Raw genomic sequence first — 26652 nt, 5'->3', positions numbered from 1 at the left:
TAAGTAACCTGATTGTGATCGCTGTGATGCCCTACAAGCTGGAGAAGCTGGCAACCATTGCTATTTGGAAAACTAATACTATGAAAGCTGAGAGTGAAGCAGAGACTACCTCATCCCAGGGCTAATTTTCTGCCAATTTTCTCACCTAAAGCCCAAGGTAGTAGTTCCTTTCTTTTTTTAAAAAAAAGTCACAAACTTGTGTTACTTAAATTATTAGTTGTATTGGAAATTCTTTTATTGCCATCAGTGTAGATTTATAAAATTAGCTCTCTTAATTACTACTTTAATTTGCTTATCCATATTTCATGACATTTGAGAAATATCTTGTCATACAGTGGAAGTCCAAACTAAGACTTCTTGAAATGCAGCTTGCCTCATTTCATATGGCTTATGAAATGAGTCTGTTTGGTGTAGCCATATCAGTCCAGTTTAAAATTCTGAAATTGTAATCTTTAAAGTGATTGGTGTCCTGGGTGAATGCCCCTTTTAGGTCTCTCTTAAAGGATGAACTTTTAACAGTTTCAGTTAACATCATTGGGAATGTTATTTGTGATTTGTATTTGAAAGTTTATGGTGTTACAAGGTAGTGAATTGGAAGTGAGTGTTTTTAAAATCCAAACAGAATTCAAAAATCAAGCAATGCAGTACTTTTTGCCCATTTGGTTTGATTGTTGCTGTGCTATCTGTATTCCTTAAACCTTAGCTGTGGATCAGCTAGAATAACCAATGCACTTGTCACTTACTGACTTTAAGTGGGTGGAAGCACATAGTTACGGTAAGTTTAGCTCACATATACAAAAGAACATGTATAAACTTGGTGTCAGTGTACTACTTGCAGCAATTTTAGCAAACCAGTTCAATAAATTGAAAGCATAGAATTCCTTTTTGAAGTTTATTTCCTGGTCTGTTTTAGGAAAAGGGTCCTGGAAGCACGTTTGTAGTGTTTATTGAAGATCACAGTTCAAATGGTACCTTCCTGAATGGCCAGATAATTGGAAAAGACCGAAGATTACCACTGTGCAATAATGCAGAAATTGCAATTAATCATGAATTACACAAAGGTAATAATGTGTTTTTAATATATTGACACTTGATCTAATTTGTTCACATCTTTAGTGGACCTGATTGAATGCTTACTTAGAAATTTGCCTCAAATCTTCCATCACTGACACGTTTATGCTTGAACTCTTATGTTACTTTATGGCTATTGTCTTCAAAAGCATTTTATGGTCTGGGGTCACTTTCTCCACCCATAGCTTGAAAGAACTCTAATTTTGATTTACTCCTGTAGACCAGGTTGGTCAAATGTAGGGGTTGCTAATCTTTGTATAATTCTATTTGGATGCTGATTTTAAACATCAATATATCCTGATTTAAGCATTCTGGGGCTTAATCCTTTCCAAATTTAGTTTTTGGGGTTCGTCACATCAACAAACTTGTCACATGTGCATCTGATGGTCTGAAATGATACTGAGAAACCATAAAAATTACTTGCACCAAATTTACTTGCCAGAAAGTGGGTCCAAAAGCTAAAACATGAGAATTAAAGTCGATTATCAGCTTTGAATGAAACTATCAAAAAGTTGAAAAGTAGACCCAATTAAATTACTCAAAATACCTCTTTCAAAAATTAGCTTGCAGGCCTTCTGGTGACTCCTAAAATCACTTCTGTGGCCTGTGGACTTAAATATTCCCGGGAATCTCTTAAAGAAAGAACATGGAAGTTTTTTAGCATTATGCTTTACATTAGTCCCTTAACCAACATCCTCAAAAGAGATCATTCATCTGTATGTGAATTAACTGGTGTGTTTGTCTACTTTGCAAGTGACTATCTCAAAAGTATTTTGTTTGGATGTCAAACAGTTTGGAACATGCTGAGTCATAATAGTGGATGCGTGAATTCAAGTTAGTGCTTTCGTGATTGAAAAGATTTCAATGTCTTCCTTAAGAGACATGTCCCTACTAGTGCTTATGCTTTTTTTTGAATGCAGATGTTCAAGAATTGCAGAGTGGAACTTTCAGAATATATGTACCTTCACCTAACAATCTGGGGAAAAATCCCACAGTAGAGATCAAAGCTTAGATTGAGCTATTTTGATGGATAGATAGTTCTTGAAGTTCCACAACTCTTGTCGTGCTTTGCCACCACCCTGAATCCTCAGCATGGCTGACTCCATAGGAACTGCTTAGGATACTGAAACTTATGATGGCAGTTCCTACACTTGTGGAATTCTCTGTAAAAGGTCCTTTCAAAGTGGGAAACGTCGGAGACTTCTGAGTCTCAGTCAAACTTAATTGCCCAAGAAAAGTGATGGAATTATAAACCTACTCTAACTTCTAGGTAACCAATAATCTGACACCCCCCCCAAAAAAAAACTGTGTTTTGCCAGATCATTGGAAACCAACTGTAATCTCTGTGATTCAACATGGTCTTTCCAAGATCTATCTTTTGGGCACGTGTTGAATTCTCTGTCTTATTGCTGTACTGTAGACTGAACAAAGCTGGAATGTGGGACAGCTCTTAATTAAGTTGGTTACAAGTCAGTTAGCTAAAAAATGAAGGGTTTCTGTACAACAGTGTTTTAAAAGATACAGATAATTTACTCTATGTTGCTACTTTCTAGTTTTTGTCTTTTCGGACCTCACAACTGATGACCAGTTGAACTTGCCAAAAGGGTTCCGGGATAAATACATCATTTCAAAACCTCTTGGCTCGTAAGTATGAGTTACCTTTTCCTTCAGACTTTAGGATGTTGTAATAGCCTTACTAACAGCTATATAAGTGTTTAGAAAAAAAACACCATACAGTAACCAGCTGGAAAAGAGACCAAGATACCAAAGTGTAGAGCTGGATGAACACAGCAGGCCAAGCAGCACTGTAGGAGCACAGAAGCTGAAGTTTCGGGCCTAGACCCTTCTTCAGAAATAGGGGAGGGGGAGACGGTTCTGAAATAAATAGAGAGAGAGGGGGAAGCGGATCTAAGATGGATAGAGGAGAGGATAAGTGAAGAGGACAGACAAGTTAAAAAGGTGGGGGATGGAGCCAGTAGTGGTGAGTGTAGGTGGGGAGGTAGGGAGGGGATAAGTCAGCCCGGAAGGCACGGACAGGTCAAGGGGGCGGGGATGAGGTTAGTAGGAAGGAAATGGGGGGAACGGGAGGAAGGGAGAGGTGAGAGGAAGAACAGGTTAGAGAGACGGGGATGAGATGGGCTTGTTTTGGGATGTAGTAGGGGGAGGGGAGGTTTTGAAGCTTGTGAATTCTACATTGATATCATTGGGCTGCAGGGTTCCTGCAACCTTTGGGTGGTATCGTTGTGGCAGTGCAGGATGCCCAGGATGGACATGTCTTCGAAGGAATGGGAGAGGCAGTTGAAATGGTTTGCAGCTGGGTGGTGCAGTTGTTTATTGCGAACTGAGCGTAGGTGTTCTGCAAAGTGGCCCCCAAGCCTCCGCTTGGTTTCCCTGATGTTGACGAGGCCACAACAGGTGCAGCAAATGCAGTATACCACATTGGCAGATGTGCAGGTGAACATCTGCTTGATGTAGAAAGTCGTCTTGGGATAGAGGCGAGGGAGGAGGCATGGGACAGATATAGCACTTCCTGTGGTTGCAAGGGAAAGTGCCGGGTGTGGTGGAGTTGGAGGGGAGTGTGGAGTGGACAAGGAAGTCACAGAGTGGTCCCTCTGGAAAGGCCACAAACCTGCTTGCCCTGGTCGACCCATTGTCTCCGCCTGCTCCTGCCCCACCGAACTTGTCTCCACCTATCTGGACTCCATTTTCTCCCCCTTGGTCCAGGAACTCCCTACCTATGCCCGTGACACCACCCATGCCCTCCACCTCATCCAGAACATCCACTTCCCCGGTCCCCATCACCTCATTTTTACTATGGACGTCCAGTCCCTATACACCTGCATTCCCCATGCAGATGGCCTAAGGGCCCTCTGCTTCTTCCTGTCCCGCAGGGCTGACACCCTCACCTACCTAGCCAAACTCGTCCTCACCCTCAACAACTTCTCTTTTGATTCCTCCCACTTCCTACAGACAAAGGGGGTGGCCATGGGTACCTGCATGGGCCCAAGCTACGCCTGCCTCTTTGTAGGTTACGTGGAGCAATCCTTCTTCCATACCTACACTGGCCCTAAACCCCACCTATTCCTCTGTTACATTGATGACTGTACTGGCGCCACCTTGTGCTCTCACAAGGAGCTCGAACAGTTCATCCACTTCAATACCTTCCACCCCAACCTCAAGTTAACCTGCAATATCTCTAACACCTCCCTCACCTTCCTGGACCTCTCTGTCGCCATCTTAGGCAATCACCTAGAAACCGATATCCATTTCAAGCCCACCGACTCCCACAGCTACCTAGAATACACCTCCTTCCATCCACCTTCCTGCAAAAATGCCATCCCCTGTTCCCAATTCCTTTGTCTCTGCCACATCTGCTCCCAGGATGAGGCATTCCACTCCCATACATCTCAGATGTCATTGTCCTTGTTTTTCAAGGAGCAGAATCCCCCACCACCCCACGGTGGTCGCGAACGCCCTCAACCGTGTTTCCCGCAACTCATCCCTCATAGCCCGTCCCAACAATAACCACCAAAAGAGAATTCCTCTCGTCCTCACATACCACCCCACCAACCTCCGGATCCAATGCATCATCCTCCGACACTTCTGCCATCTGCCACCGCCACCAAAGAAATTTTTCCCTCCCCACCCTTGCCTGCTTTCCGGAGGGACCACACTCTCTCCACGACTCCCTTGTCCACTCCACACACCCCTCCAATCCCACCACACCCGGCACCTTCCCCTGCAACCGCAGGAAGTGCTACATCTGCCCCCATACCTCCTCCCTCAACCCCATCCCAGGCCACAAGAAGACTTACCACATCAAGCAGATGTTCACCTGCACATCTGCCAGTGTTGTATACTGCATCTGCTGTACCCGTTGTTGCCGCCTCTACGTTGGGGAAACCAAGCGGAGGCTTGGGGACCGCTTTGCAGAACACCTATGCTCAGTTTGCAATAAACAACTGCACCTCCATTCCAGGCCTCCTGCAATGCAACAATGATGCCACCAGAACGTTGCAGGAACAGCAACTCATATTCTGCTTGGGTACCCTGCAGCCCAATGGTGTCAATGTGGATTTCACAAGCTTCAAAATCTCCTTTCGCTACTGCATCCCAAAACCAGGCTAGCTCGTCCCCCCCTCCCTAACCTGTTCTTCCTCCCACCTATCCACTCCTCCCAACTCAAGCCGCACCCCTATTTCCTACCTACTAACCTCATCCCGTCCCCTTCACCTGTCCGTCCTCCCATCCCCTCCCCACCTCCCCACGTACACTCACCTCTACTGGCTCCATCCCTGTCTCTTTAACTTGTCTGTCTCCTCTCCACTTATCCTCTCCTCTATCCATCTTCAATCCTCCTCTCCCTATTTATTTCAGAACCCTCTCCCCCTCCCCTATTTCTGACGAAGCATCTAGGCCTGAAACTTCAGCTCTTGTGCTCCTAAGATGCTGCTTGACCTGCTGTGTTCATGCAGCTCTACATTTTGTTATCTCGGATTCTCTGGCATCTGCAGTTCCTATTATCTCTGGAAAAGAGACCAGTTGTGATGATCATTTTCGAAGGATCAATTGTATTTTCCACTATTTTCTGCAGTGTTTGGATATTTCATAATAAGCAGTTTGATCTTCTTTTTCAATGCTAAGATTTGCGAGCTCTTGGATTCCTCTGCACTTTTCTCAAATTGTCATTCATCTATGTGATCTAAATTCACATGGATTGGACCTTTGTGGAAGGGACATTTCAGCTGTACGTGATCACACTTTCAGTAAAGGTACCTGGATGGTGATGAGGGATGCAGTCCCAGTTTTGCAGTGCTATTCCTCAAGTAATTTTAAGAGAAAGTCTAATCTAGTATGAAGTAGAAAAATGTATTGACTGAATCAATTAACTTGGCATAAACCAAAATCAAAAGTAAATAAGCTCCAACCTGCAATTCGCAAACAGTATTTTTGCTCTGAAATCACTCAATTTAAAATGAAGGATGGACAATGTATTCCTCTTGAATTGGTTTTGTTACGAGTAATTCTTGGTGCCATTTATGAACTCTGAAATTCCTTGTTTCAGTTTAGCTCTTTATATATTGAAGTAGACAGCTATCCCATTTTACAACTTTTCATCCCGACCATGCAGACAAGAAGCACCACCATGACATCTGCAAATTGTTAGATTGTCAATAGGTATAATCTTTGGTGTAAGGAAGCCAAGTCCCTTCTGTAGCTTAGTTTTATGCGCAGTTTGCGTTATCTTTCAATATGTAATTTGGATTAATCTCTAATTTTACAATGTTTTTAATGCTGCAGGGGTGTTTGTGGAGAAGTGAAACTGGCATTTGAGAAGTCAAACTGTAAGAAGGTAGCTGTGAAGATTGTACATAAACCCAAATTTGCACAACTTGTATCTGAGCGAAGTGTAAGTATGACCAACTGAATTACACAGTATCTGTGTAATTTAATCTGTGTTTTTGTTTTGAAGCCAAAGGAGATTAGCATCAATAAACTGAGGGAACCTTCTTGTTATACACGTTATTAAACTGAGTAGAAACCTAGACACGATTCAAAGCATGCCATGAAAATAGTAATAGTAGCACTGATGCTAACTCTCAATGAACAAGTTTAGGATTAAAATCAGAAGCTTGTCTATAGCAGGCATTGTGAATACAAAATCTTGTAGTTCATTAGGGACTGGTTGGCGTCTGTGGTTGAATGGGTAGGAAGGGAACTGGCGTTACGGAGATATTCTGTCTAGAACATGATTGGGAATTCTCAACAAGATAGGGAATTCTTTTTTCAAAAGTTAATTTCTTGTATCAAAAGTTAATCTCAGAGAGCCAGGTAATGTTTAGGGGACCTGGGTCTGAAACCCACCCTGGCAGATGGAATTTAAATTCAATAGAAGCTGGGACTGAAAATCTAATGAACACAATGAAATATTGTTGTAAACACCCATCTGGTTTGCTCATGACTTGTGGCACAGCAGTTTTCCTTTATCAAGTGTAACTCCATATCTCCAGCAATATGTTTGACTATCTACTGCCCTCTGAAATGGCCAAGTGAACCTTTCAGTTGTATGCATAAAATGTCTTGAAGAAAAGGAATGAAACTGGGTGAAACACCTAATATTGACTAAGGCATGATGCCAAACTCAGCCTAGTTGATCATGAAGAGTCCTCCTCCTCAATGTCTGGGGGTTAATGCCAAAATTGAGAAAGATGTCTCCGATTAGTTAGGTTGTTGTTTGTCTGACTGTCGTTCTTGCGCAATTATACATACAGACAATGTTCCAGGAAACAATATTGTCATCTCAATGTCCTGTCTCACTAACAGGGTAAACCCAGCAGAGGTGATGATGCAGTTTATACAGTCGGAAGGGAGTTGCCCTTTGAGTCTTCAGCATTGACTCTGGCCTCCAGGTCAGACCTGGTCAAGGAACCCTCCTGGTCACCACGTACTACCCCACCACCCTTTGGTTGATGGAGTAGTCATCCATGTTGAACACCACTTGGAAGAAACACCAAGGGTGGTAAGGCTGCAGGATGTACTCTGGGTGAGGAACTTCAATGTTTATCACCATGGATGGTTCAGAAGCATCCCTACTGACTAAGTTTATCGTGTCCTAAAAAACATAGCTGCTGGATTGGGTCTGAAGCAGATGTTGATGGAGCAAACAAGGGAAAAAGATATTCGATTTCATCCTCACCAATCTGCCTGCCATGGATGCATCGGTCTATGACAGACTGACCACTACACAGTCCCCGTGAAGATTAAGCCCTGTCTTCACACTGAGGATCCCCTCTCTCTTGTTATATCACATTACTAAATGAATAGACTTCAAATAGGTCTAACAACTTGACTGGGCATGGAAGTGGTGCTGTGCGCCATCAACAGAGGCACAATTGTATTTCAATACAATCTGCAACTTTATCTGGAAAATTCCCAGCTCTACCATTACTGTCAAGCCAGAGGTTCAGCCCGTTTCAGTGAAAAGTGCTGGATGGCATGTCAGGAGCAGTGCCAAGAACATCTTAAAAATGAAGTGTCATCTGATGAAACAACAAGTCTGGACTAGCACAGCAGATAGCATAAGTTGCAAGTGATGGACTGAGCGAGGCAGCTCTACAACCTACGGATCAAATTTAAAGTCTGTTGTCCTACCACATACAGTCGTGAATGGTGGTGGACTGTTGAACAACTCACTAGAGGACAAGATGCCATTAATATCCCTATCCGTAAGGAAGCATTGCACATAAGTGCAAAATGTAAAGCTGAATCATTTCCTGCAATATTCATCAAGATGTGATGAGTAGGTAAAATATCTGAACAATTCTTAAGAAGGTTTACTCGACCTCAAACGTTAACTCTACTTTCTCCCCGTGATGCTGTCAGACCTGAGTTTTTTGATCAATTTCTGATTTTGTTTCTGATTTCAAGCATTCAGAGTTCTTTGGCCAATTTGATTAATTGCATGCAATATCAAGAAATGGCTGAAGGCACTAGATTGCAAAGGCAATGGGCCCTGATAATATTCTAGCAATGATACTGAAGACGTGCTCGACAACTTGCTGCACCACTGTCTGAGCTGTTCCGGAACAGCTACGATACTAACATTTATTTGACAATGTAGAAAATTGTCCAGTTATATCCTGCATGCAAATCAGGGTAAATCCAAACCAGCTGTTTACAGCCCCATCAATCTTCTCTCGATCATCAGTACAGTGTTGAAAGGTGTAGTCAACAGTGCTTTCAAGTAGCACCTGCTCAGCAATAACCTGTCCATTGACGTTCGCTTTGGACTTCACTGGGTATTCAGTTCCTGACATCATTTGAGCCTTGGTTCAAACGTGGATAAAAGATCTGAATTCAGAGCTGAGGTGAAAGTTGACTGCTTTAACATCAAGGCTGTATTGGACCAAGTATGGAATCAAGGAGTCCTAACAAAACTGGAGTGAATTGGAGTTAGGTTTGGAGGGGTGAGGAGGTTGTGGAGAGAGTTTTGTTAGTTGGAGTAAAACTGGAATGAAGGAATGTGGCAGTGAGTGTTGGATGTCAGTCCTCTCAGCTCCAAGAGTTTTTCAGGGCAGTATGCTGCTATCAGTCACCTTTCCTCAATCATAAGGACAGAAGTGGTGATATTTGTTGATGACAGCACAATGTTTGGCAACATTTGTGACTCCTCTGCTAATAAAGCAGCCTGTGTCCAAATGTAGCAAGACCTGGACAATAATCAGGTTTGGGCTGATAAGTGGCTAGTAACATTTGGGTCCCACCAGTGCTGGGCATTAACTGTCTCCAATAAGAGATAATCTAATTGTCATCTCATCATCACCATGTGTCATTACCATTGCTGAATCCAGCACTATCAACATCCTTTGTTACCATTGACAGGAAACTAACCTGCACTAGCCATATAAAACTCTTGCTTGAAGACCACGTCAGACTAGGAATCCTGCAGTGAGTAATTCATTTCCTGAATCTCCAAAAGCCTTCCACCATCTAAAAGGCATAGGTCAAGAGCGCAATGGAATATTTTCCACTTATCTGGATGAGTGCAGCTTCAGCAACACAGATGCACAGTAGCAGCAGTTTGTACTATCTACAAAATGTGCTGTAGAAATTCATTAAGGCTCCTTAGACTACACCTTCCAAAATTATGACTGCCAGCTAGCAGTAAAGAGTAGCAGATATGTGGGAATCCCAGTGCCCACTCCATGGTGTGCAACGGTTCAAAAAAAATTGCAGCTAACCACCACCTTCTCAAGGCCTAGAAAGGATAGGCGTAAATGGCCCAGTCAGCAATGCCCACGTCCCATTAACGGATTTTAAAAATGTTGGTGAATCTTTACTGGCTTTGCTTTTTGATTTGAGTCTTTTATGACAGAGTTTAGCACCTGCTATTCTGCAAATTTTTTTTGGCATCCTTTGAGACTGTATGTTTGTGCGTAGAAATGGGAAATGAGACTTGGGAACAAATTATAATTTACAAGATGTCTTCTGCCTTTACAATGTGACATGTATTCTTCTCCTTTTACAAAGGCAGTGCAATAATCCAGATTGGGCGCACCTCACTGGCGTCAAGTAATGTTCAGCATCTGAACAAATAACAATGTGCTATATTATGCTGCACAGACCTAAATATCTGATTTGTTTCCCTCTTAGTGTATTGAATTTATCGGTATCATCCAAGGCAATAGTTAGTTGATATAGCTGTCCTTTGTGCTTCTGGGATGAGATATACATTTAATGGGGGCATAGTAGACATTCATGTGTAGGCTTGCACATGTAGAATGACCACATGGCTCAGTTTAGTTTTGATAGTATTTACAAAGAAACAGTTGGTGTCTTTTGGGATATTATTTATGAAACATAAATCAGAAGCTTCAGGAAAGAAAACTTTTAGATTCCTGGCTCGTGGTTTTAGGTTAACGCAAGTTGATGTCTATAACTTTTCTGACTTACACGAGAGGAAAGTTTTATGCATTAAAATAAATGGAAGAATATGTATTGTGAAATCAGAATCCTTTTATTTAATCAACCACAGGCTTCTCTTTACAATCTACAGGGAATGAATCCATACTCAAGTAACTATTCTCTTCTAAGCATGTTTTCCATTTTTAACAGGTGTGAGTGTCTCTGTATGGCAATGAATAAAGCTGTTTATTGAATTAAACGTCAGCAGCATATGTCACCGTGATGGGTCTGACAATGAAATGATCAGAGCTTTCCACTAGAGCTGTTAATTGCTTCAAATCTTGAGCTGCTGTAAAGTAGTTTTTAACACAGTGTATGTAGGCAGCTGTAAATTTTGTTTGGAATGTTTTTGTGAATTAATATACCAAATATTCTGTTAATTCTTCAGTTTCCATGCTGTACAAGTCAGTTTTAAAAGCAGTTCAGCCACTCTTTTTTTGTTTGCCAGCTTGCCCCTAAAACTCTGCATGCTGTTGAATGCAGCAAATCTTTTAAGTGGGATGGTGTGCATCCATTTTTCTGTAGGTGTATCCTGCCTCTAAGGTAATTGCTCCTACTGAGGAGTGTGCTCATATACAAAAGGCTGCCAAATAAATTGCCATTCCAGAATATTTGCATGTGATGCAACAGTTGACAATTAGTTTTGCGGCCAAAAGACTTACCCCTCATTCATACCGTTGCTGCTTCAAACTGTCTTGATCAATGATGCATTAAAATTTTTAACCATTTTCATATAACTTGATTTCAGTTGTCATTTGTGAATCAAGTTTACTGGCGTTGAACTATTTTACTCCAAGTTTCTAATGGAATTCTGTTCCTCTGCAGGATGCTGCTGCAAAGTGTTCCACTTCAAATGTTGCAACAGAAGTTGAGATTCTGAAGAAATTGGACCATGTAAGTCAAACTGTTTACTTTATTCCATTGAAATGTTAATTTTTGACTTATAAATAATTGAATTTTTTTTTCTTGAAGCCTTGCATAATCAAAATTGAGGAGGTGTTTGATTTTGAAGACTCATTCTACATTGTACTGGATTTGTAAGTGCTACACCTTTTTGATATAATTTTGTGGAAATTTTCCTTTTTTCCTTATTACTGAAGAAGTCAACTCTGCCTTTTTTTTTCTATTGTAGTATAGGTTGAAATAAAATAATTTTAATGCAGTTAACATCCCCTTGTTCGAAAGTGGAATAAATTTAGGCAAATCACAGATCATTAAATGGGCATCTTGATTAAGCATGTTAAGAATATGTCTAATAGAAAGTACTCAGGCACTGATTAATTCTGTGTATCTAAATGCAAAGCAACTTCAATTGTTCTTTGTCATTGGTGTTGTAGGAGATAATGAGATCAAAATTAAATTAACTTTAAAAAGTAGTGGAGGTATGGGGGAGAAAGCTATAGTGGACCTATTGAGTATTTCACTAACACTTTCACTGCTTGAATGATTTTTGTTTTTCTTTTGAGACTGTTGACGATAATCTGTTTACCTCCAATCTTGTTTGCCCCTTCACAGGTAAATCCTTTTTTTAAAAAAAAGACGGAAGTGGTAATTCTGTCCTTTCAACTTGTTCCATCTTTCAGTAAGATCACAGTTGGACTGATTGTAATTCTCATTCCCACTTATCTCCGAACCTTCTTCAAGCTGCGGTCACCTTTTCAGGAAGAGAGTTTAATGACTCAGCATTCTGAGAGAGAAAGAATGTCTCATCCATGTTAAATTTGAGGCTTCTAGTTTTTAAAAAGTGATTCCTAGTTCTTAATCCTCACATGAAAGGGAACATCCTCTCCACATTTTACACTGTCAAAACACGATCTTGTGTTTCAAAGAAGTCGCAACTTACCCTTTTGAACTCTAGTGAATGCAAGCCGTGTCCAACCCTTCTTTATCAGAACACCTCTCTCTTTCAAGCTATCAGCCTGGTAAACCCTCTGTGAACTACTACCAGTATGGTTACATCTTTCCTTAAACAAGGTGACCAGTATTGTACATAACTTTCCAGATGTGGTCTCATTCGTACCTTGTATATTTGAACGATTATCTCCCTCCTTTTATATTGAATTTCCTTTGTGATGAAGTATAACATCCTAATAACTTGCCTCATTTCTTACTGTGGAGGGGGACTTTGATTTAGTTCTCCCTTTTTAAAAATTGTTTTGACTTTAATGCTTTTTTAAATGTCCTGTCATTTAAAGTACCATTCTCTTTTAACATTCCTTAATTTTTGGTCATATCTGTTTTCACTGTGTGTAGCATCATGAATGATTTACCCCTGCCCCACCCTCTCCCCAACCCTGGCTTGCGCTGCAAGAGCAGACATCACTTTTTGCGTCCTACAGTCAAAATTTTGTTTGTTTAAAAGTTTCTGTGCTAGGGTGCTGAAGTAAACTTTATTTTCAATCTTAGCTTTTAAAATTTCTCTGTTTATATCAATATCAATATGAATAGAGGAACTGCTGTCAGTTATTTGTTTAAAATAATTCTCTATCTAGCAGTACTTTACCAATAGAGGTACTATGGTTGAGGAACTTCACTTAAACAGGAATGTAAATTTACTTAAAAACTTCTGTAAAAGCATGAAGCCTGCTTTCTATACTGAGACTGTCCTTGTTTTGCTTTGCATGTTATTTCAACTAGGAATGCATTGTGCTGCACGTTTATTGTGCAATATTTCAACTATGACGTTAGCTGCTCTAGGTAAACATTGTCTTCCGGATCCTAACATTAGTTTTAACATAGCTATGGGAGAGCATGGTTCACTAAAAGTCATTTCACTTAAAGCTGAAAATTTTCAGGAATGCAGCTCCAACTTTAACTGAGAGCACCTTGTTCCTGCATATGTACCTTTTTGTATGCCTCGCAGTAGTGCATCCAGATCCCTCTGTTTTTCAGAATTCTGCAGACTCTCACTGTTTATATAATAAAATTATATAAAATTTCTTGGAAAGTAAGTAGTCAATTTCACTTTTTTACTTTATACTCCATTTGCCAGTTCTTTGCCTACTCAAATTATCTGTATCCCTGTGTAGCACCTGTTGGCTCTCTTCACAGCTAAACTTTCATGCCTTTCTTTCAGCAAATTTAGCAACCATACCTTTGGTCCTTTAATTGATATAAATTGTAAAGAGTTGAGGTTTCAACACTAATCCCTGTAATACACCACATGTACATTTTGCCAAACTGACAAAGACCCATTTGTGCCTACTCTCTGCTATCTGTTAGGCTTAGATGGAATATTGGCTTGCTATATGTATTCTCCTGCAGCATGAGCTTTTATTTTCTGCAATAACCTTTGATGTTGCACGCTATCAAATACCTTCTAGAAACTAAGCAATTAATGAGAGGCATTAAAATAATTTAAGTTGTGTTGAGGGGCTAGCTATATTTTGCAACAGGCTGCCTTATTAATAGAAAAGTATCAATGTGTACTAAATCACATTATGAATGGAGATGACTATTAACTTAAAACATTATTTAGATGTATGATCAGTACATTTTTATGGCTGCTGCTTTAAGCTTTTGATCAATTTCATTTTTCACTTAAAACTGGATTGCTTGCTGCAAAATTTATGTATTAAGCGTTATAACTCTGAACTTGCCAAAGGATCCCGGTGTGATTGTTTATACTCAATGATAATTACATCCCATAACTACAATTCCTGATTCAATTCTGTGCAACCATATTTTAATAATTTCTCATTTGTATCCTTTGTTATATGCTACAGATAATCTCGAATTCATATCAAAATCAAATTATCTTGTCATGTAAAGCTAAATAAATTCTTTTTGAGAAATTTATATTTTTGTTTTAAAAGGATGGAAGGTGGCGAGCTTTTTGACCGAGTAGTCCGCTCAAAAGGACTGAAGGAACAAACGACCAAACTGCTGTTCTATCAGATGCTTCTTGCAGTTCAAGTACGTAGCTCTGATTTCTATTATATTTTGTAAGCAACCAAAACAACTCATTTCCATTCTGATGAGCCAAAAGCAGCCAATCCATACATTCTTCTGGCTTAGAAAGTTGTTTGTTATCCCAATTGTTACTCTTGTCCTGCTTTTCTAACAAATTACTTCTTCTGCAGAACGTGTTGATTCATGCTGGAATATTGTCATGAATTCCAGCTGCTCATTCACTTATCAATCAGCGATATTAATAGTCAGTGTGCTTTTCAAAATAACAAAGGAGTATGGAACTGCATGATCCTTTCCTCACTTCACTCTTTAATCAGAGTCATTGCATAATGATGAAATGTACGAATTATTGTAGTTTTCTTTTGCACACTCCATTTCCGCACCACCACTACCATACTTCCCACCATGCAAAGATTTAGCCTGCCCCTATGCAAAGCATGTGATAGGATGCGTGTATGATAGGATGAGTACCTCTGCATTGCCAAGCACTTTGCGCTCATTCCCACAATACAAAGGATGGGTGGATACTAAAACACCCGGCTGCTTTTCATTGTAAATAAAAAAAGCTGAGGTACAGTAAAGTATGTAAAAAGCTCACTTAAGCCTTCCACATATGTCATTAACATGATTGAACAGATTGTTCCAAATCCATTCCTACTACCCCCACCATTAAATTGACCAGCAGCCTGAAAGAGTGGGACTTCCTCCAGATGGATGGCGGTCCCTTGCTACTAATTTAGCTTGTTTGCTGTATGATGGAGCGCAGGCTTATTATGCATCTGTGACTTTCCTCCTGGGGTGAGGTGAGGTGAGCTTTCTGGAAACTTGTATGTCTCAGCCACCGATCTTGAGAAACCCGTCAGCATGAATATGAATATAATAGTCTTGAGAAACACTATATTTAAATGAACATTCTCATTCATTTTCTCTTTCCCTATTCCGCTGATAAGAAGGGATATTTTTCTTCATGTTGCTAACATTTTTCACTTCTTAAACCCATTGGAGGGCCTCCCTGTCATGCAACACATCAGATTTAGTATCCTGTTATTACTGGCTCAACTTGCTCTTAAATTTTAAGCTCGAATCTCAGTATTTCTGACTTGTGAAGTATCATTTTAAATGACTGTTTTCCAAATTCTCTTGCCTCATAATTTAAACAAACAAGCATGCCTATTTGTGTTCGAAATATGAACTGCAGAAATAATTTTTTTAAGAGTGGTGAGATAGATATTAATTTTAAAATGCCTTTTACTGGTTAATGCCAGAATTTACCGGGGTGGAGGGGGGTGTTGAAAGCATGTGAATGATGTGCAAATTGCCTAGTAACTTGCAGAAAAGAAGGGGTAACCGAATTGTCACAAGTTGCTAGCCAATTCTTTGCATCATTCACCTTAACGTTCTGTTGATATTCATGAAATTGTTGAGTTGGTAAATGTTCCATCAGTTCACTGCAGAATTCTAGTAGTTCTTGCAAGTACTGATTTAACAATGACAATGACTGGCAAACCACTTCTTTTGCCCAGAAAGTGAAAATTTAGTGTGGAAAGAGTCGTATCAAGGTTCTGAGTTGCTGAAATTTAAAGTGTCAAATTTTAAAATGAAGGTCTCTGTCTCTGTTTCTGTCTCTGTCTCTGTCTCTATCTCCTCTGCCTCCCCTTCTCTATCTCTGTCTCACCACCTACTCTAAATTTGATTTGTCATTGAATTTGCCTTCTGATCTTTTTATTTGTTTTTCAGTACTTTTACCTAATTGGTTAGGGAGATGTTTGTTCCTTTTAATCACCAAAGTCCTCTCTATGTAATATTGCCTCTGCTGCATTCAGAATGATTTCCTTAGATTAACCCATGTTGGTGAATATCACATTTACTTACTTATCTAATGCTGAGAATAGAATTTCCTAAGCTTGCAGTTGTAGCAGAGATAGCTGAAGTAAGAAATATAAGCATATTATACCAACAGGTAGAAATTAAATCAGGCTGTGGATTGAATATCACAAGAATAGGACTAGTGTAACACATAATATTGGTTCCTTTGCTAACCTCAGCTAACGGCACTAAATGGAATTTGAACCAAGTATTACATGGTTCGGTGTTACACTAGACAGTGCATTTACAAGCTAAGACACAGTAAAACTTTTCTGCTACTCTGTCTCCCAGAACTTCAAAAGTAGTCCTCTCTCTCTTCCAGCAACTGCACTTTAACATTTTTACTGGAACCTATATTAAACCTGAAATTTGACTTAATTACATCTGATTTTCAATGTGTTTGTACATGTGGTTGTTGAGGCTTAAACTTATTCGCATCTCATCAGCCTCCTAACGAATGGCCACACTGGTGAACTTCATGTGGGAGCACGACTTTGCATTGTCAAAACGCTACCAAAAGTTCCGAGGGGCCTAGGAAAAAAGACCAGAAGTCTCAAAAGGTGATAAAACTCTGGTTAAATATCTAGTATTTTAGAACTGTGAATTTTGTTTACTGATTTTGTTTTTAAAAACTGTCAATTGTTTTGATTTTGTGTTTGACAGTTTCATGTAATTTACGATTCTATCTAGGGTGAGAAAAGGGCCATTGGAACTATGTGCCCCATCCCATTCTTTGACTATTTTAACTCCCGTATTTTAACCCTTGATTCATTCCCCCCTTGCATCCGCAACCTAGGAGAAGGAAATGAAACAAATCTCTAGAATATTATAGCATCCTCAGCAAAAGCCCAAACAGTTCCAACCCTTTTATTTATTAGTTAGTGTTTTCTCTCTTTCTACATGCTCTGAGCACCTACTTAAAATAGTTCATTTATTACTACTTGAAAGATGGTCAATCTTTGCTGTAACCTATAAAATTCATTTTGACAGATAATTTACCATGTGGGAAAAGTAAAACTGCAAGAACTGTTAAATTTTCCTTCACCCTGTCCCTTTGAAGCCCCTTTCTTGCCTTTTTTTAAATTTGTTTACAGTGTATTGTTGACTGTATCAGTCCAATTTTATGTTATTGTCCTGAGCTTGAAAATTTCATCAGATTTGCTTCCAATTTTCACATTTCTCTCCCGTTTTAATGTTATCCATCTCTGCTTTTATTTGATCTCCCTCTTGTCTTCTCTGTTTCTGAGCCTAGGCTGTAGACTTGCGCAGCTATCTCATGTCCTCTTTCCTGTAAAACTTCATTCTATTCGCTCAAATTTTTTCCCTTGTTCCAATGGTGCAGTCTTTCATTCTAGCATTTCTGATATTTCTTCCCTTTTCCTCAGCTAAGGATTTCCCTCTCCTTTTTCTATACTTGTCGCCATTCTCCTTCCTGCCAGCCCATCATAGGGTTTACTAGTCCTTAACTTCCACACAGCTAGCCATTATTTTCAATTGATCATCCTCTGCTTTTGCCACCTCCAGCATGATGCCATATAATACATTATCTGTTCCTTTTCCCAAGACGCCTTTCCATGTAAACAGCACCTGCTTTATTTTACTTTTGTCCGTCATCCCAGGCTGCAAACATTCTGATACGTAACAGTGTTGTACTTTCAGTTTACTATATTACTGTTCATAGAACATTAGGGAAACTTTAGCTGATTGGGTCACTGCTTTTGTGGTACTTTTCTATTCCAGTGTGCAAGGCTGCTCCTCCCAAGCTTAAGGCTTCCTGTCTCTTTAATTTCTCACCTTGTTCCTGCACTGACCTCTCTGCCCTCCTTCAGCTTTTCACTAAAATTCAGCACAAACTCAAATAACACCTCCGCTTTTGGCTCACTGCTTTACAGCCTTCTGGATTCAGTGTTGCTTTCAACAATCTCTGCACTGATACTGTTTTTTTTTGCTTTACGGGTTTGTTTTATTCTGTGTTCTCTCGCTCTCTCGCGCGCTCGCTCTCTCGCGCGCTCGCTCTCCCCCTGTCCCTCTCCCTCTCCCTCTGGATGGCAGCTGTTCATCGTTCTGGCTTCAGTCACCTTTAGACCATTTGTTTCTTGTATGTTGACCATTTATTGTGCCCTTGTACCACCAACTCCCTTGTTTAATATCTATGGATTTCTGCTTTTGCACAGAACGTTTTTATTCCTCTTTATCTACCATTCCTCCTTTCACTTACTTAGAGGTTATTACATTTCTAACCTTTTTTCTTCGGTTCTGGTGTAAAGTCGTTGACCCGGAATGTTAAATCATCTTTTTCTCCCCAGATGCTGCCTGACCTGAGTATTTTCTGTTTCTATTACAATTATGTGGTGGACCTTTTTAACTACCTCTGGTATGAGCTGGCAAACACTGCAGTTTAAGAAAGAATAACTACTATTTGAGAATTGGCCCACAGCCTAATTGGAGGCCAACAGGAAAAGGGCAATAAAATGTGGCTTTGCTGTTGTTATTCCTCACTTGAGAATATTTTAACATTGGATGACACTGTCAAAGGTTGCACATCAGGAAGGGTTTGCTGCTTTTGTGGCCACAGAGCAAAAAATTAGGGAGAGGGGAAACGTGTAGAGTTGGAGAGGGGGGAATAAGTGAATGTTATTGCTTCTCGTGTTCTAGGAAGCTTGAAACAAGATATTTAAACTCTGTTGATGAAGCTCCATTTTTCTTGTCACTGCTCTACCCTCAATTGTTAGTTTGAAACAGTGATGAAACTGGAAGTCTGGATATCTATGTATGCACAAAGATCCTAAATCATGCGATAACAATATAGTATAACAAAATATAACTTAGTTTAAAATCTAAAGAATCGGAGGACATTAAATTTTCTATCTACTTACAGTACCTTCATGACAATAACATCACCCACCGAGATCTCAAACCAGAGAATGTATTGCTTGCGAACAATGAAGAGAACTGCCTCATTAAGGTACAGATTGCGATGCAGTTTAATGCCATCTGCTGGTAAAACCCAGATAGTGTTGGGAGAGCACCAATGATGTTTGGATTGGCAATAAAATAATGCATTGAACGTCTGCCAGTGTTGTGTATTATCTTCATGGTGTGTGGGCTGTTTTACCAAATTGTAGTCTCATTCCTGCATGAAATTCTATGTAGTAACACACTGTAGCTGCACTTAATCTGATTATGACTGTTTCTATATCCTGGTATTTAAATGACTTTCCCTTATTAAAGTCTGTACCCTTGATATTAGCCAATATTCCAAAAATTCTGTCTGTCAAAAATTTCCATCTTCATTTTCTTTATGTTCTCAGTCTGATAATTTAGTTGAAATCAACTGTTGCTTGACAATATGGCAATTTTTGCTGCTAACTTCCTTTCTGGCTCTTAATTTTTAAATCTTCTCCTCGTTGTGGATCTTTTGTACCACATTTTAAATACCACAACACTGGTGACCACAGCAAATCCTCATGGGGAATATAATGATCCTAACTCAGACCAGACCAAATTTCTCGGTCTACATTTTCCTATCACAGCAGCTGTTGAGGTCAAGTCCTGGAATCTCTTCCTTAAAATTCTGTATCCTTTTTAAAACATACCTTACAGTCCAAATCCTTGTCTGCTATCTGGTTCAGGAGCAGCATCTCTTTAAAATTTGTCATTAGACTCCAGGGTGTTTGGGGAGGGGGGAAAAATCAAGTCAGTTTTGTTTCATTTCCATGGAATGTGAATGATGTAGGCAAGGTCAGCATTTGTTGCCCACCTCTATTTGCCCTAGAGCTGAGTGACTTGTTTTTCTAGCCACTTTGAGGACGTTTCAGAGGATGAGTAAGAGTCAGCCACATTATTATCTGTCTGAATGCATGTGTGTGCCACATTAGATAAAGGCTGCAAATTTCTTTCTCTGAAGAACACTAGGGTTTTACGAAGATCAATGATTGTTTCATCATTGTCACTTCAGGGCTAGTTTTATTTTCCAGACTTATTAATTTTATTTGAACTCCTAGCTGTCTTGGTGGGATCTGAACTGAGCCCCCACTATTGCAGTGTATGTTACTGTTGTTGTTACACCTTGGTGTACTAATAGCCGAGAAATTGCTAATCAAACAGGTTAATCTGACCAAACTCTCATCTGATGTATTTTTAGTGTAGTACCCAAGAGCATATGATGTCAGTGTTAGTGCCCCTATCCCAGACTGGGAGGCCTTGGTTCCAGTCCCACTTTCTCCAGGGGTGTGTAATAATAACATCTCTGCACAAGACGAGTACAAAAATAGGTTAAATAAATAAGTTATTCTAATTAATCATCTGTATTAATTTCACTTTTCATGTGGGTGGTTTAGCAAACTAATTTAAACTATGGATTTGGAGTTATCCCAAAAAACCGATCCTTTAAGTTTGTTTTGCTCCTTTACTCTTCTTTGCTTGCAGGTGTTGTGGCAAAGCATATTGAACCATGTTAAATGCTGTGTAAATTGTGCAAACTACTGTTAAGTCTTTTTATAGCTTCATGCAAGCCATATTTAATAATTGTTCTGTTTTCCTTCATTCATCGGGGAACATGGCTGTGCTTAACTGAAATCCTTCAATATATAAAAATGATTTTGAGGCACTTTGTCTCTTTAAAAAGTTGCATTTAATATTGTAGAACACTATTTTTATTCTTTTCAAGATTACTGATTTCGGTCTTTCAAAGATTTTGGGAGAAACATCCCTGATGAAAACATTATGTGGAACACCCACCTATCTAGCTCCAGAGGTGTTACTGGGTGCTGGAGCAGGTGGGTACTCCAAAGCAGTGGATTGCTGGAGCCTAGGAGTTATACTTTTCATATGGTAAGTCACTTGCTTTGTATGAATTTCAACTGAAGTGTTGGCTTTTGGATGGAAACTTCTAGTTGAACAGTGATCTAGTAAATTGAAGCACAGTTAATTACAATTTTCACTTTAGGCTTGAAGTGAACTGATCATTTATAATCATCACAACAAAAACAAAGTTACTGGAAAAGCTCACCAGATCTGGCAGCATCTGTGAAGGAAAATATATAGTTGATGTTTCAGGTCTGGTGACCCTTCCTCAGAACCGCTTTGTTAGTTTATAAACCTTTGTGTAACGCAGGGCTTTCTTTGAAAAGTGAGTGTGCACTCTGTTTTTCTCACTACCGATGCTGCCAGACCTGCTGACTTTCTCCAGCACTTTGCTTTTGTATGGATCAATTCTTTTCTTAGGCGAATTGAAGTTATTGCTTCTTAACATAGGAAGGTACAGCATCTAACAATAATACTGTAGTCTTAGGAAATGTATTTTTTTAACTTATCTTTTTAAAAAAAAAAGCCATTAAAAGACTAGCAACAAGTTTGTAGTTTTGAACTGTGCAAATCAGAAGTTGACATTGAGAGTTCTGTGTATTGCGATGCATGAACTGGAAGAGACAGGCTGAATGAACAAGTAGGTCTTTTTTCTGTGCATTCTTAACTGTACATTCATGTTTAGACATTCTTTTGCATTGTTTGTACTGTACAGAAGTTCAAAGCGGTGATGCTTCCTATATGAGAACTATTAGCGGGAAAGTGTCATTTTATGTGGAGTTAATCTCTTTAAAATTCATGTAATGATAACTCTCTTAAACTTAACAAACAAAAACAAAGTTGCTGGAAAAGCTCAGCAGGTCTGGCAGCATCTGTGAAGGAGAAAACAGAGTTAACCTCTTGGGTCCGGTGACCCTTCCTCAGTCTCTTGAACTTCTCATTGATTTACTAAGCTTTTAAAAGGACTCGGCTGATCTTTATTGATTCTTCTTCTGAACAGATTTGTTTTACTAAATGTTCATCGAGGGCCGAAGGGCCTGTTCTGCGCTGTACTGTTCTAATGTAGAGTGAACGTAAGCTGTATATTTTGTTTTGACTTCTGTTTAAAATGCAAGTACTACTTGGTCAGCCAGCAAGGAGGGCATGACCCCCTCCTTCCCAGTGAATTATGGAAATGGGTGGATACTAAAGATTTCATAAAATTTTGGTCTTGCACTTGAGGCAGCATTATTCCAGGTACACGAAGACTGGAGTACTTGAAGATAACGTAATGTTTCATGGGATGAATTTTTTTGTCTTATTACATAACTCAGTCCAACAAGAGGAGCTTGACATCAATGTCTTGTACAAAGTATTATTTTGGAAGAATATCTGGTGAGTGATTGGCAAAGTGAGTAACTAGGTCCCTCTATAGTTACTAGAATGGAGAATAGTATAGAATACTGGAATACTATAGAATACTAGAACTGTTTGACGGAAGCATTCTGTTTTTCAGCTTGGGTGGATACCCGCCATTTAGTGATCAAATAAAGGACATGAATCTGAGGGATCAAATCATAAAAGGACATTACAAGTTCATCCCACAGTGCTGGGCAAACGTCTCTGAAGCAGGTAAGCGTGAGGCTAACTTCACAATTTGCAATTAAGGTAAAGCATTGAGTGAAACATGATCAGTGTTCAAAGTATTAAAACTGTAAGTTACCCTACCCCTCAAGCCCGGAGCCACCTTTTTTGTTATTGCCATTTGTGAACACTGGAATTGTGTTGGACATTCAATTCGGTACAGACACTGGTGTGGAGTATTCGGCCAACATGATTGTCACAAAGAGGGATTACCAGTTTATTTAAAGACAAAAATGTAAGAAAGCATAAATAGTAATTTTGTAGCAGCAAGGTTTGAATGAAAGACAGCAGAAATTTAATGCTCATTTCTACCTAAACTAAAGCTATATTCCTTTATAGATGAACTCATGGTTGGAAGCTGAGAATTGTTAAAAAAAATCTTTTGAGCATGAGCAATTGATTGTTATCCTGTTTGACTTTCTTCTGCACATAATAACGTTTCACCTTTATTTCTGCTTAGCAAAGGACTTGGTGAAGCAGCTGCTTAATGTGGACCCGAATAAAAGATTCACAACAAAGGATGCTCTTAATCACTCGTGGATGCAGGTAGAGATGGCTTTTAAAAGTATTGAAGTGTTGACACTGGCTGTTGTTTTGGAATATTGCTTAAAGCTGGTTGCTACGATTGCCACAACCCACTTTGGAAGGTGCACTGAAACACAAACCCTACTATGCCTGGGATCACCACATGTTAATAGTTTAATCAAATTACTCATCATCCTCAAATTTTCTGTCTGACTAACTAAGGTTAACACAAAACACTGACCATGTTTCTTTCCTTAGGACATTATCAATTTTATCAGCTTTGTTGAAGTTCCAAATTCTGGAGGAGTCAATCTCCTCTCTCTCTCTCTCTCTCTCTCTCTCTCTCTCTCTCTCTCTCTCTCTCTCTCTCTCTCTTAATGATCTATTCTTGGAAATTTTACTTCTGGTGCAACAGAATTTACTAGAACTTATGTGAATTTCTGGTATTCATGAACACAACACTGGTCATATTGAAGGAAGTTCAACTGGCTATGCAAATCTTTCATGACTCAATAGTATTCTAAGGTTTTGGAGTAGATTTCTAGCTCAGGTTGTGCGTGTTGACGTTGGTTGGCTCGCTGAGCTGGTATGTTGTTCCACGGATGTTGCGTTACCATAATGTTATCTAGCATGGTAATGAAACCTCTGCGGAACAACAAACCATCTCTGGGAGCCAACCAACCTCATCAATAGCACTCTCTCCTACAAATTACAGTGGCTTCAAGTCACGCACCAGATATTTAAACATGCCAGACTGCATTGTTGTGCCAGTTTACATTATGGGTATGCTGACATTTCAAGGTGAATCCATAACGCCATTTTAAAAACAAAACACTTCTACTTATTGTAATTGCTAAGTAAATGCTAGGATGTGGTGTTTCCACTCACCAGAGTTTAGATTTAGGGGTCATAGTCTCAGAATAAGGGTCTGGCCATTCAGATTGAAATGAGAAATTTCCTCAGTGTTATGATTCTTTAAAACTGTCAATCCTAAAAAGTTCAGATGTTTGGTTAATAAGTATATTTAAGACAGATTGATAGAATTTAAAAATGTAAGAAAATTGGGCGTACACGGATAATGCCAGAAAGGAATATTGTCGAAAATCAGCAACATTCTTGAGTGGTGGATCAGGGTTGAGCGGTCATATGAACTAATGCTACTGTTATTCCTTGTCTAGGCTTGGGTGTTTAATGGGTTACCAAGACATTAACTGAACAGACTAATTGCATGTTCTGCAAATAAGGATTGGAGATATTAGGAAAGAAATTTGTTTAATTTCCTTGCCATTTCAGACAAGTTAAATTGGCTGTACTTTATTCAGTCAAATTCTGGAATTTTATATCCCGAGGTCACTTGATATATTGTGCTCTGCCAGTTCTCCAAGATCATCCGTAAGCTTTTACTTGCTCTTCCGCAATATCATTTATCTAGATATATATGCTTTTCCAAATTCTTTATTTGCCTTTTCAATTTTTAAAATCCTATTCCCGTGATTGTGTCTGTTTTGTTTGTTTCTTGTGGATCATATCCTAACAATTATTGTGTCAGCTAAGTCAGAAAATTGCTGACCCTTTCCCCTTGTAAAATTATACCTCTTTTTTTGTCTTGTACCAGACATAGCTAGGTGAATTGTTTTATTTGTAGTCAATATTTATGATTTTCGAATTGCTTTTCTAATTTACTTGCTTTCATGAAAGAGCTGAATTTTCTTTGCAACTACTGCATTCGTAGTTAAAAACCCGGATTTAAAGTAAGACTTTGACACTGGACACTGTGTTCTAACAGAGTCTAATCAATAATTCAAAGCAGTTTAATTTTGTCACTGCTTTCCTTTCTGTGCTTCTGTTGTGTAGAATCTAGTATCACATTTTTTATCAATTTATCAATTTGCCCTTGCAGTTGAACTCACTTCTGCTTCTAAGGTGCATTGAACCACACCTTTTGAATATAAATTTCACTTGACAGCTGTCTCCCCAACCTCTTGATGTTTTGTCCGCCTGATATGGCAGTACTTTTAAAATAATTTCATACACAAGATTCTGTGTGTTTCATTTTATGAAAATGCTTGATATTACCTTCAAGATCTTTCTTTTCTCTTTTTATCCGAATGACTGGATGAGCCTAATTATTGATAACTTGTAGTAATTTTGTCCTGTTTCATCACCTCAAAATGATTACCCACTACCAATGAAAGGCTGTCTGGTCTGTACCTAACCCAGTTTATTTATTTGCATTGCTAATTCTCCAGTGCCTCAGTGTGACAACCATATTAAAAAAAATCTTTTGAAAAACTGGTCAGAACCTTGGATATTATCTTGCCACTGGGCGTCCCTCTGTGTTCTGGGATACATGCCAACATCTTTGGCATTTGGGTGAGGAGCAGATTGATAAATTGAATATTAAAAAAAGTGACACTAGATTCTACACAACAGAAGCATAGAAAGGAAAGCAGTGACAAAATTAAACTGCTTTGAATTATTGATTAGATTCTGTTAGAACAGTGTCCAGTGTCAAAGTCTTACTTTAAATCTGGGCTTTTAACTATGGCTAATGCAAAGAAAATTCAGCTCTTTCATGAAAGCAGGTAAATGATTGCCTCCTATGCTGTTAAACCTTCCCACCTACATAAAGTGGTCAATGACAGCAGGAGAGATTCTGCTGAGACATATAATGAAAAGAATATTAGGACCTCTACCAATGCTAACCATTGTTTCAAGTTACAACGTGCAAGTTATCACAGCAGCTTGAATTTGGGGTAGGGGCCCAGCTGGCTGGTCTGGATCAGGTCCCTGTTATGGTTAGAATGGCTTCAGGATCTTCCTTGGCTAATGCATCTTCTTTAAGTCTTGTGTTAATTTTAATTTCCCTTCATCAAAGGCATCTCCAGCTTGTGATTGGTTGGTTATGTAATAGAGTTCTACACAGTTTCTATCAAATTGAACCAGCTATTAATTTTTATCATGCTGAATTTTATTTCAAACAAGGATGAAGATATGAAGAAAAAGGCAAAACAACTGATGTATGCTCAGACTGAATTAACGTTGCCCCTGAGTACAACTGGTCAGGTAAGGAAAGTCAGTTCTTGTGTTTGTAATTCTATTCTCAACAATGCTAGCCTTTGCTGTTAGCACAACTTTATTCATTCTTAATGCAGTGGATGCTTGAAATATAAGAGGCTGCATGTGGAATTTTGCCTGTAGGAATAAAGATAGTCTTCCATGGAAATTTTTTTTTCAATGCACACGTCAGACCAGATTTGAAGTGCAGCGTTCACGTTTGGCCACCTCTTGTAAAAAGCATGTATATGCAACAGTGTTCAAGTTGTAGACCAGATGACACATTTAAGGTTGATAATTTTGTGTAAAACCAAAAACAAACATGGA

General features: G+C 39.2%; 1 protein-coding gene across 1 annotated transcript in view; it reads left to right on the top strand.

Annotated features, from left to right (window-relative positions):
* chek2 (checkpoint kinase 2) overlaps positions 1–26652 on the top strand; it is a 36955-nt gene that overhangs the window by 4359 nt on the left and 5944 nt on the right. Inside the window, exons 3-13 of the mRNA XM_048555994.2 lie at positions 914–1061; positions 2625–2715; positions 6373–6481; positions 11362–11430; positions 11509–11573; positions 14352–14451; positions 19193–19279; positions 20984–21147; positions 22616–22731; positions 23204–23289; positions 26254–26334. Coding sequence (XP_048411951.1) covers positions 914–1061; positions 2625–2715; positions 6373–6481; positions 11362–11430; positions 11509–11573; positions 14352–14451; positions 19193–19279; positions 20984–21147; positions 22616–22731; positions 23204–23289; positions 26254–26334 — 1116 coding nt within the window. The remainder of the gene's footprint in view (positions 1–913; positions 1062–2624; positions 2716–6372; positions 6482–11361; positions 11431–11508; positions 11574–14351; positions 14452–19192; positions 19280–20983; positions 21148–22615; positions 22732–23203; positions 23290–26253; positions 26335–26652) is intronic.

This window comes from Stegostoma tigrinum, chromosome 26 (genome assembly GCF_030684315.1).
Source record: "Stegostoma tigrinum isolate sSteTig4 chromosome 26, sSteTig4.hap1, whole genome shotgun sequence".
NCBI classification, from domain to species: Eukaryota; Metazoa; Chordata; class Chondrichthyes; order Orectolobiformes; family Stegostomatidae; genus Stegostoma; species Stegostoma tigrinum.
The sequence above is the reverse complement of the archived record's forward strand: the minus strand, read 5'-3'. Positions and strand labels throughout refer to the sequence as shown.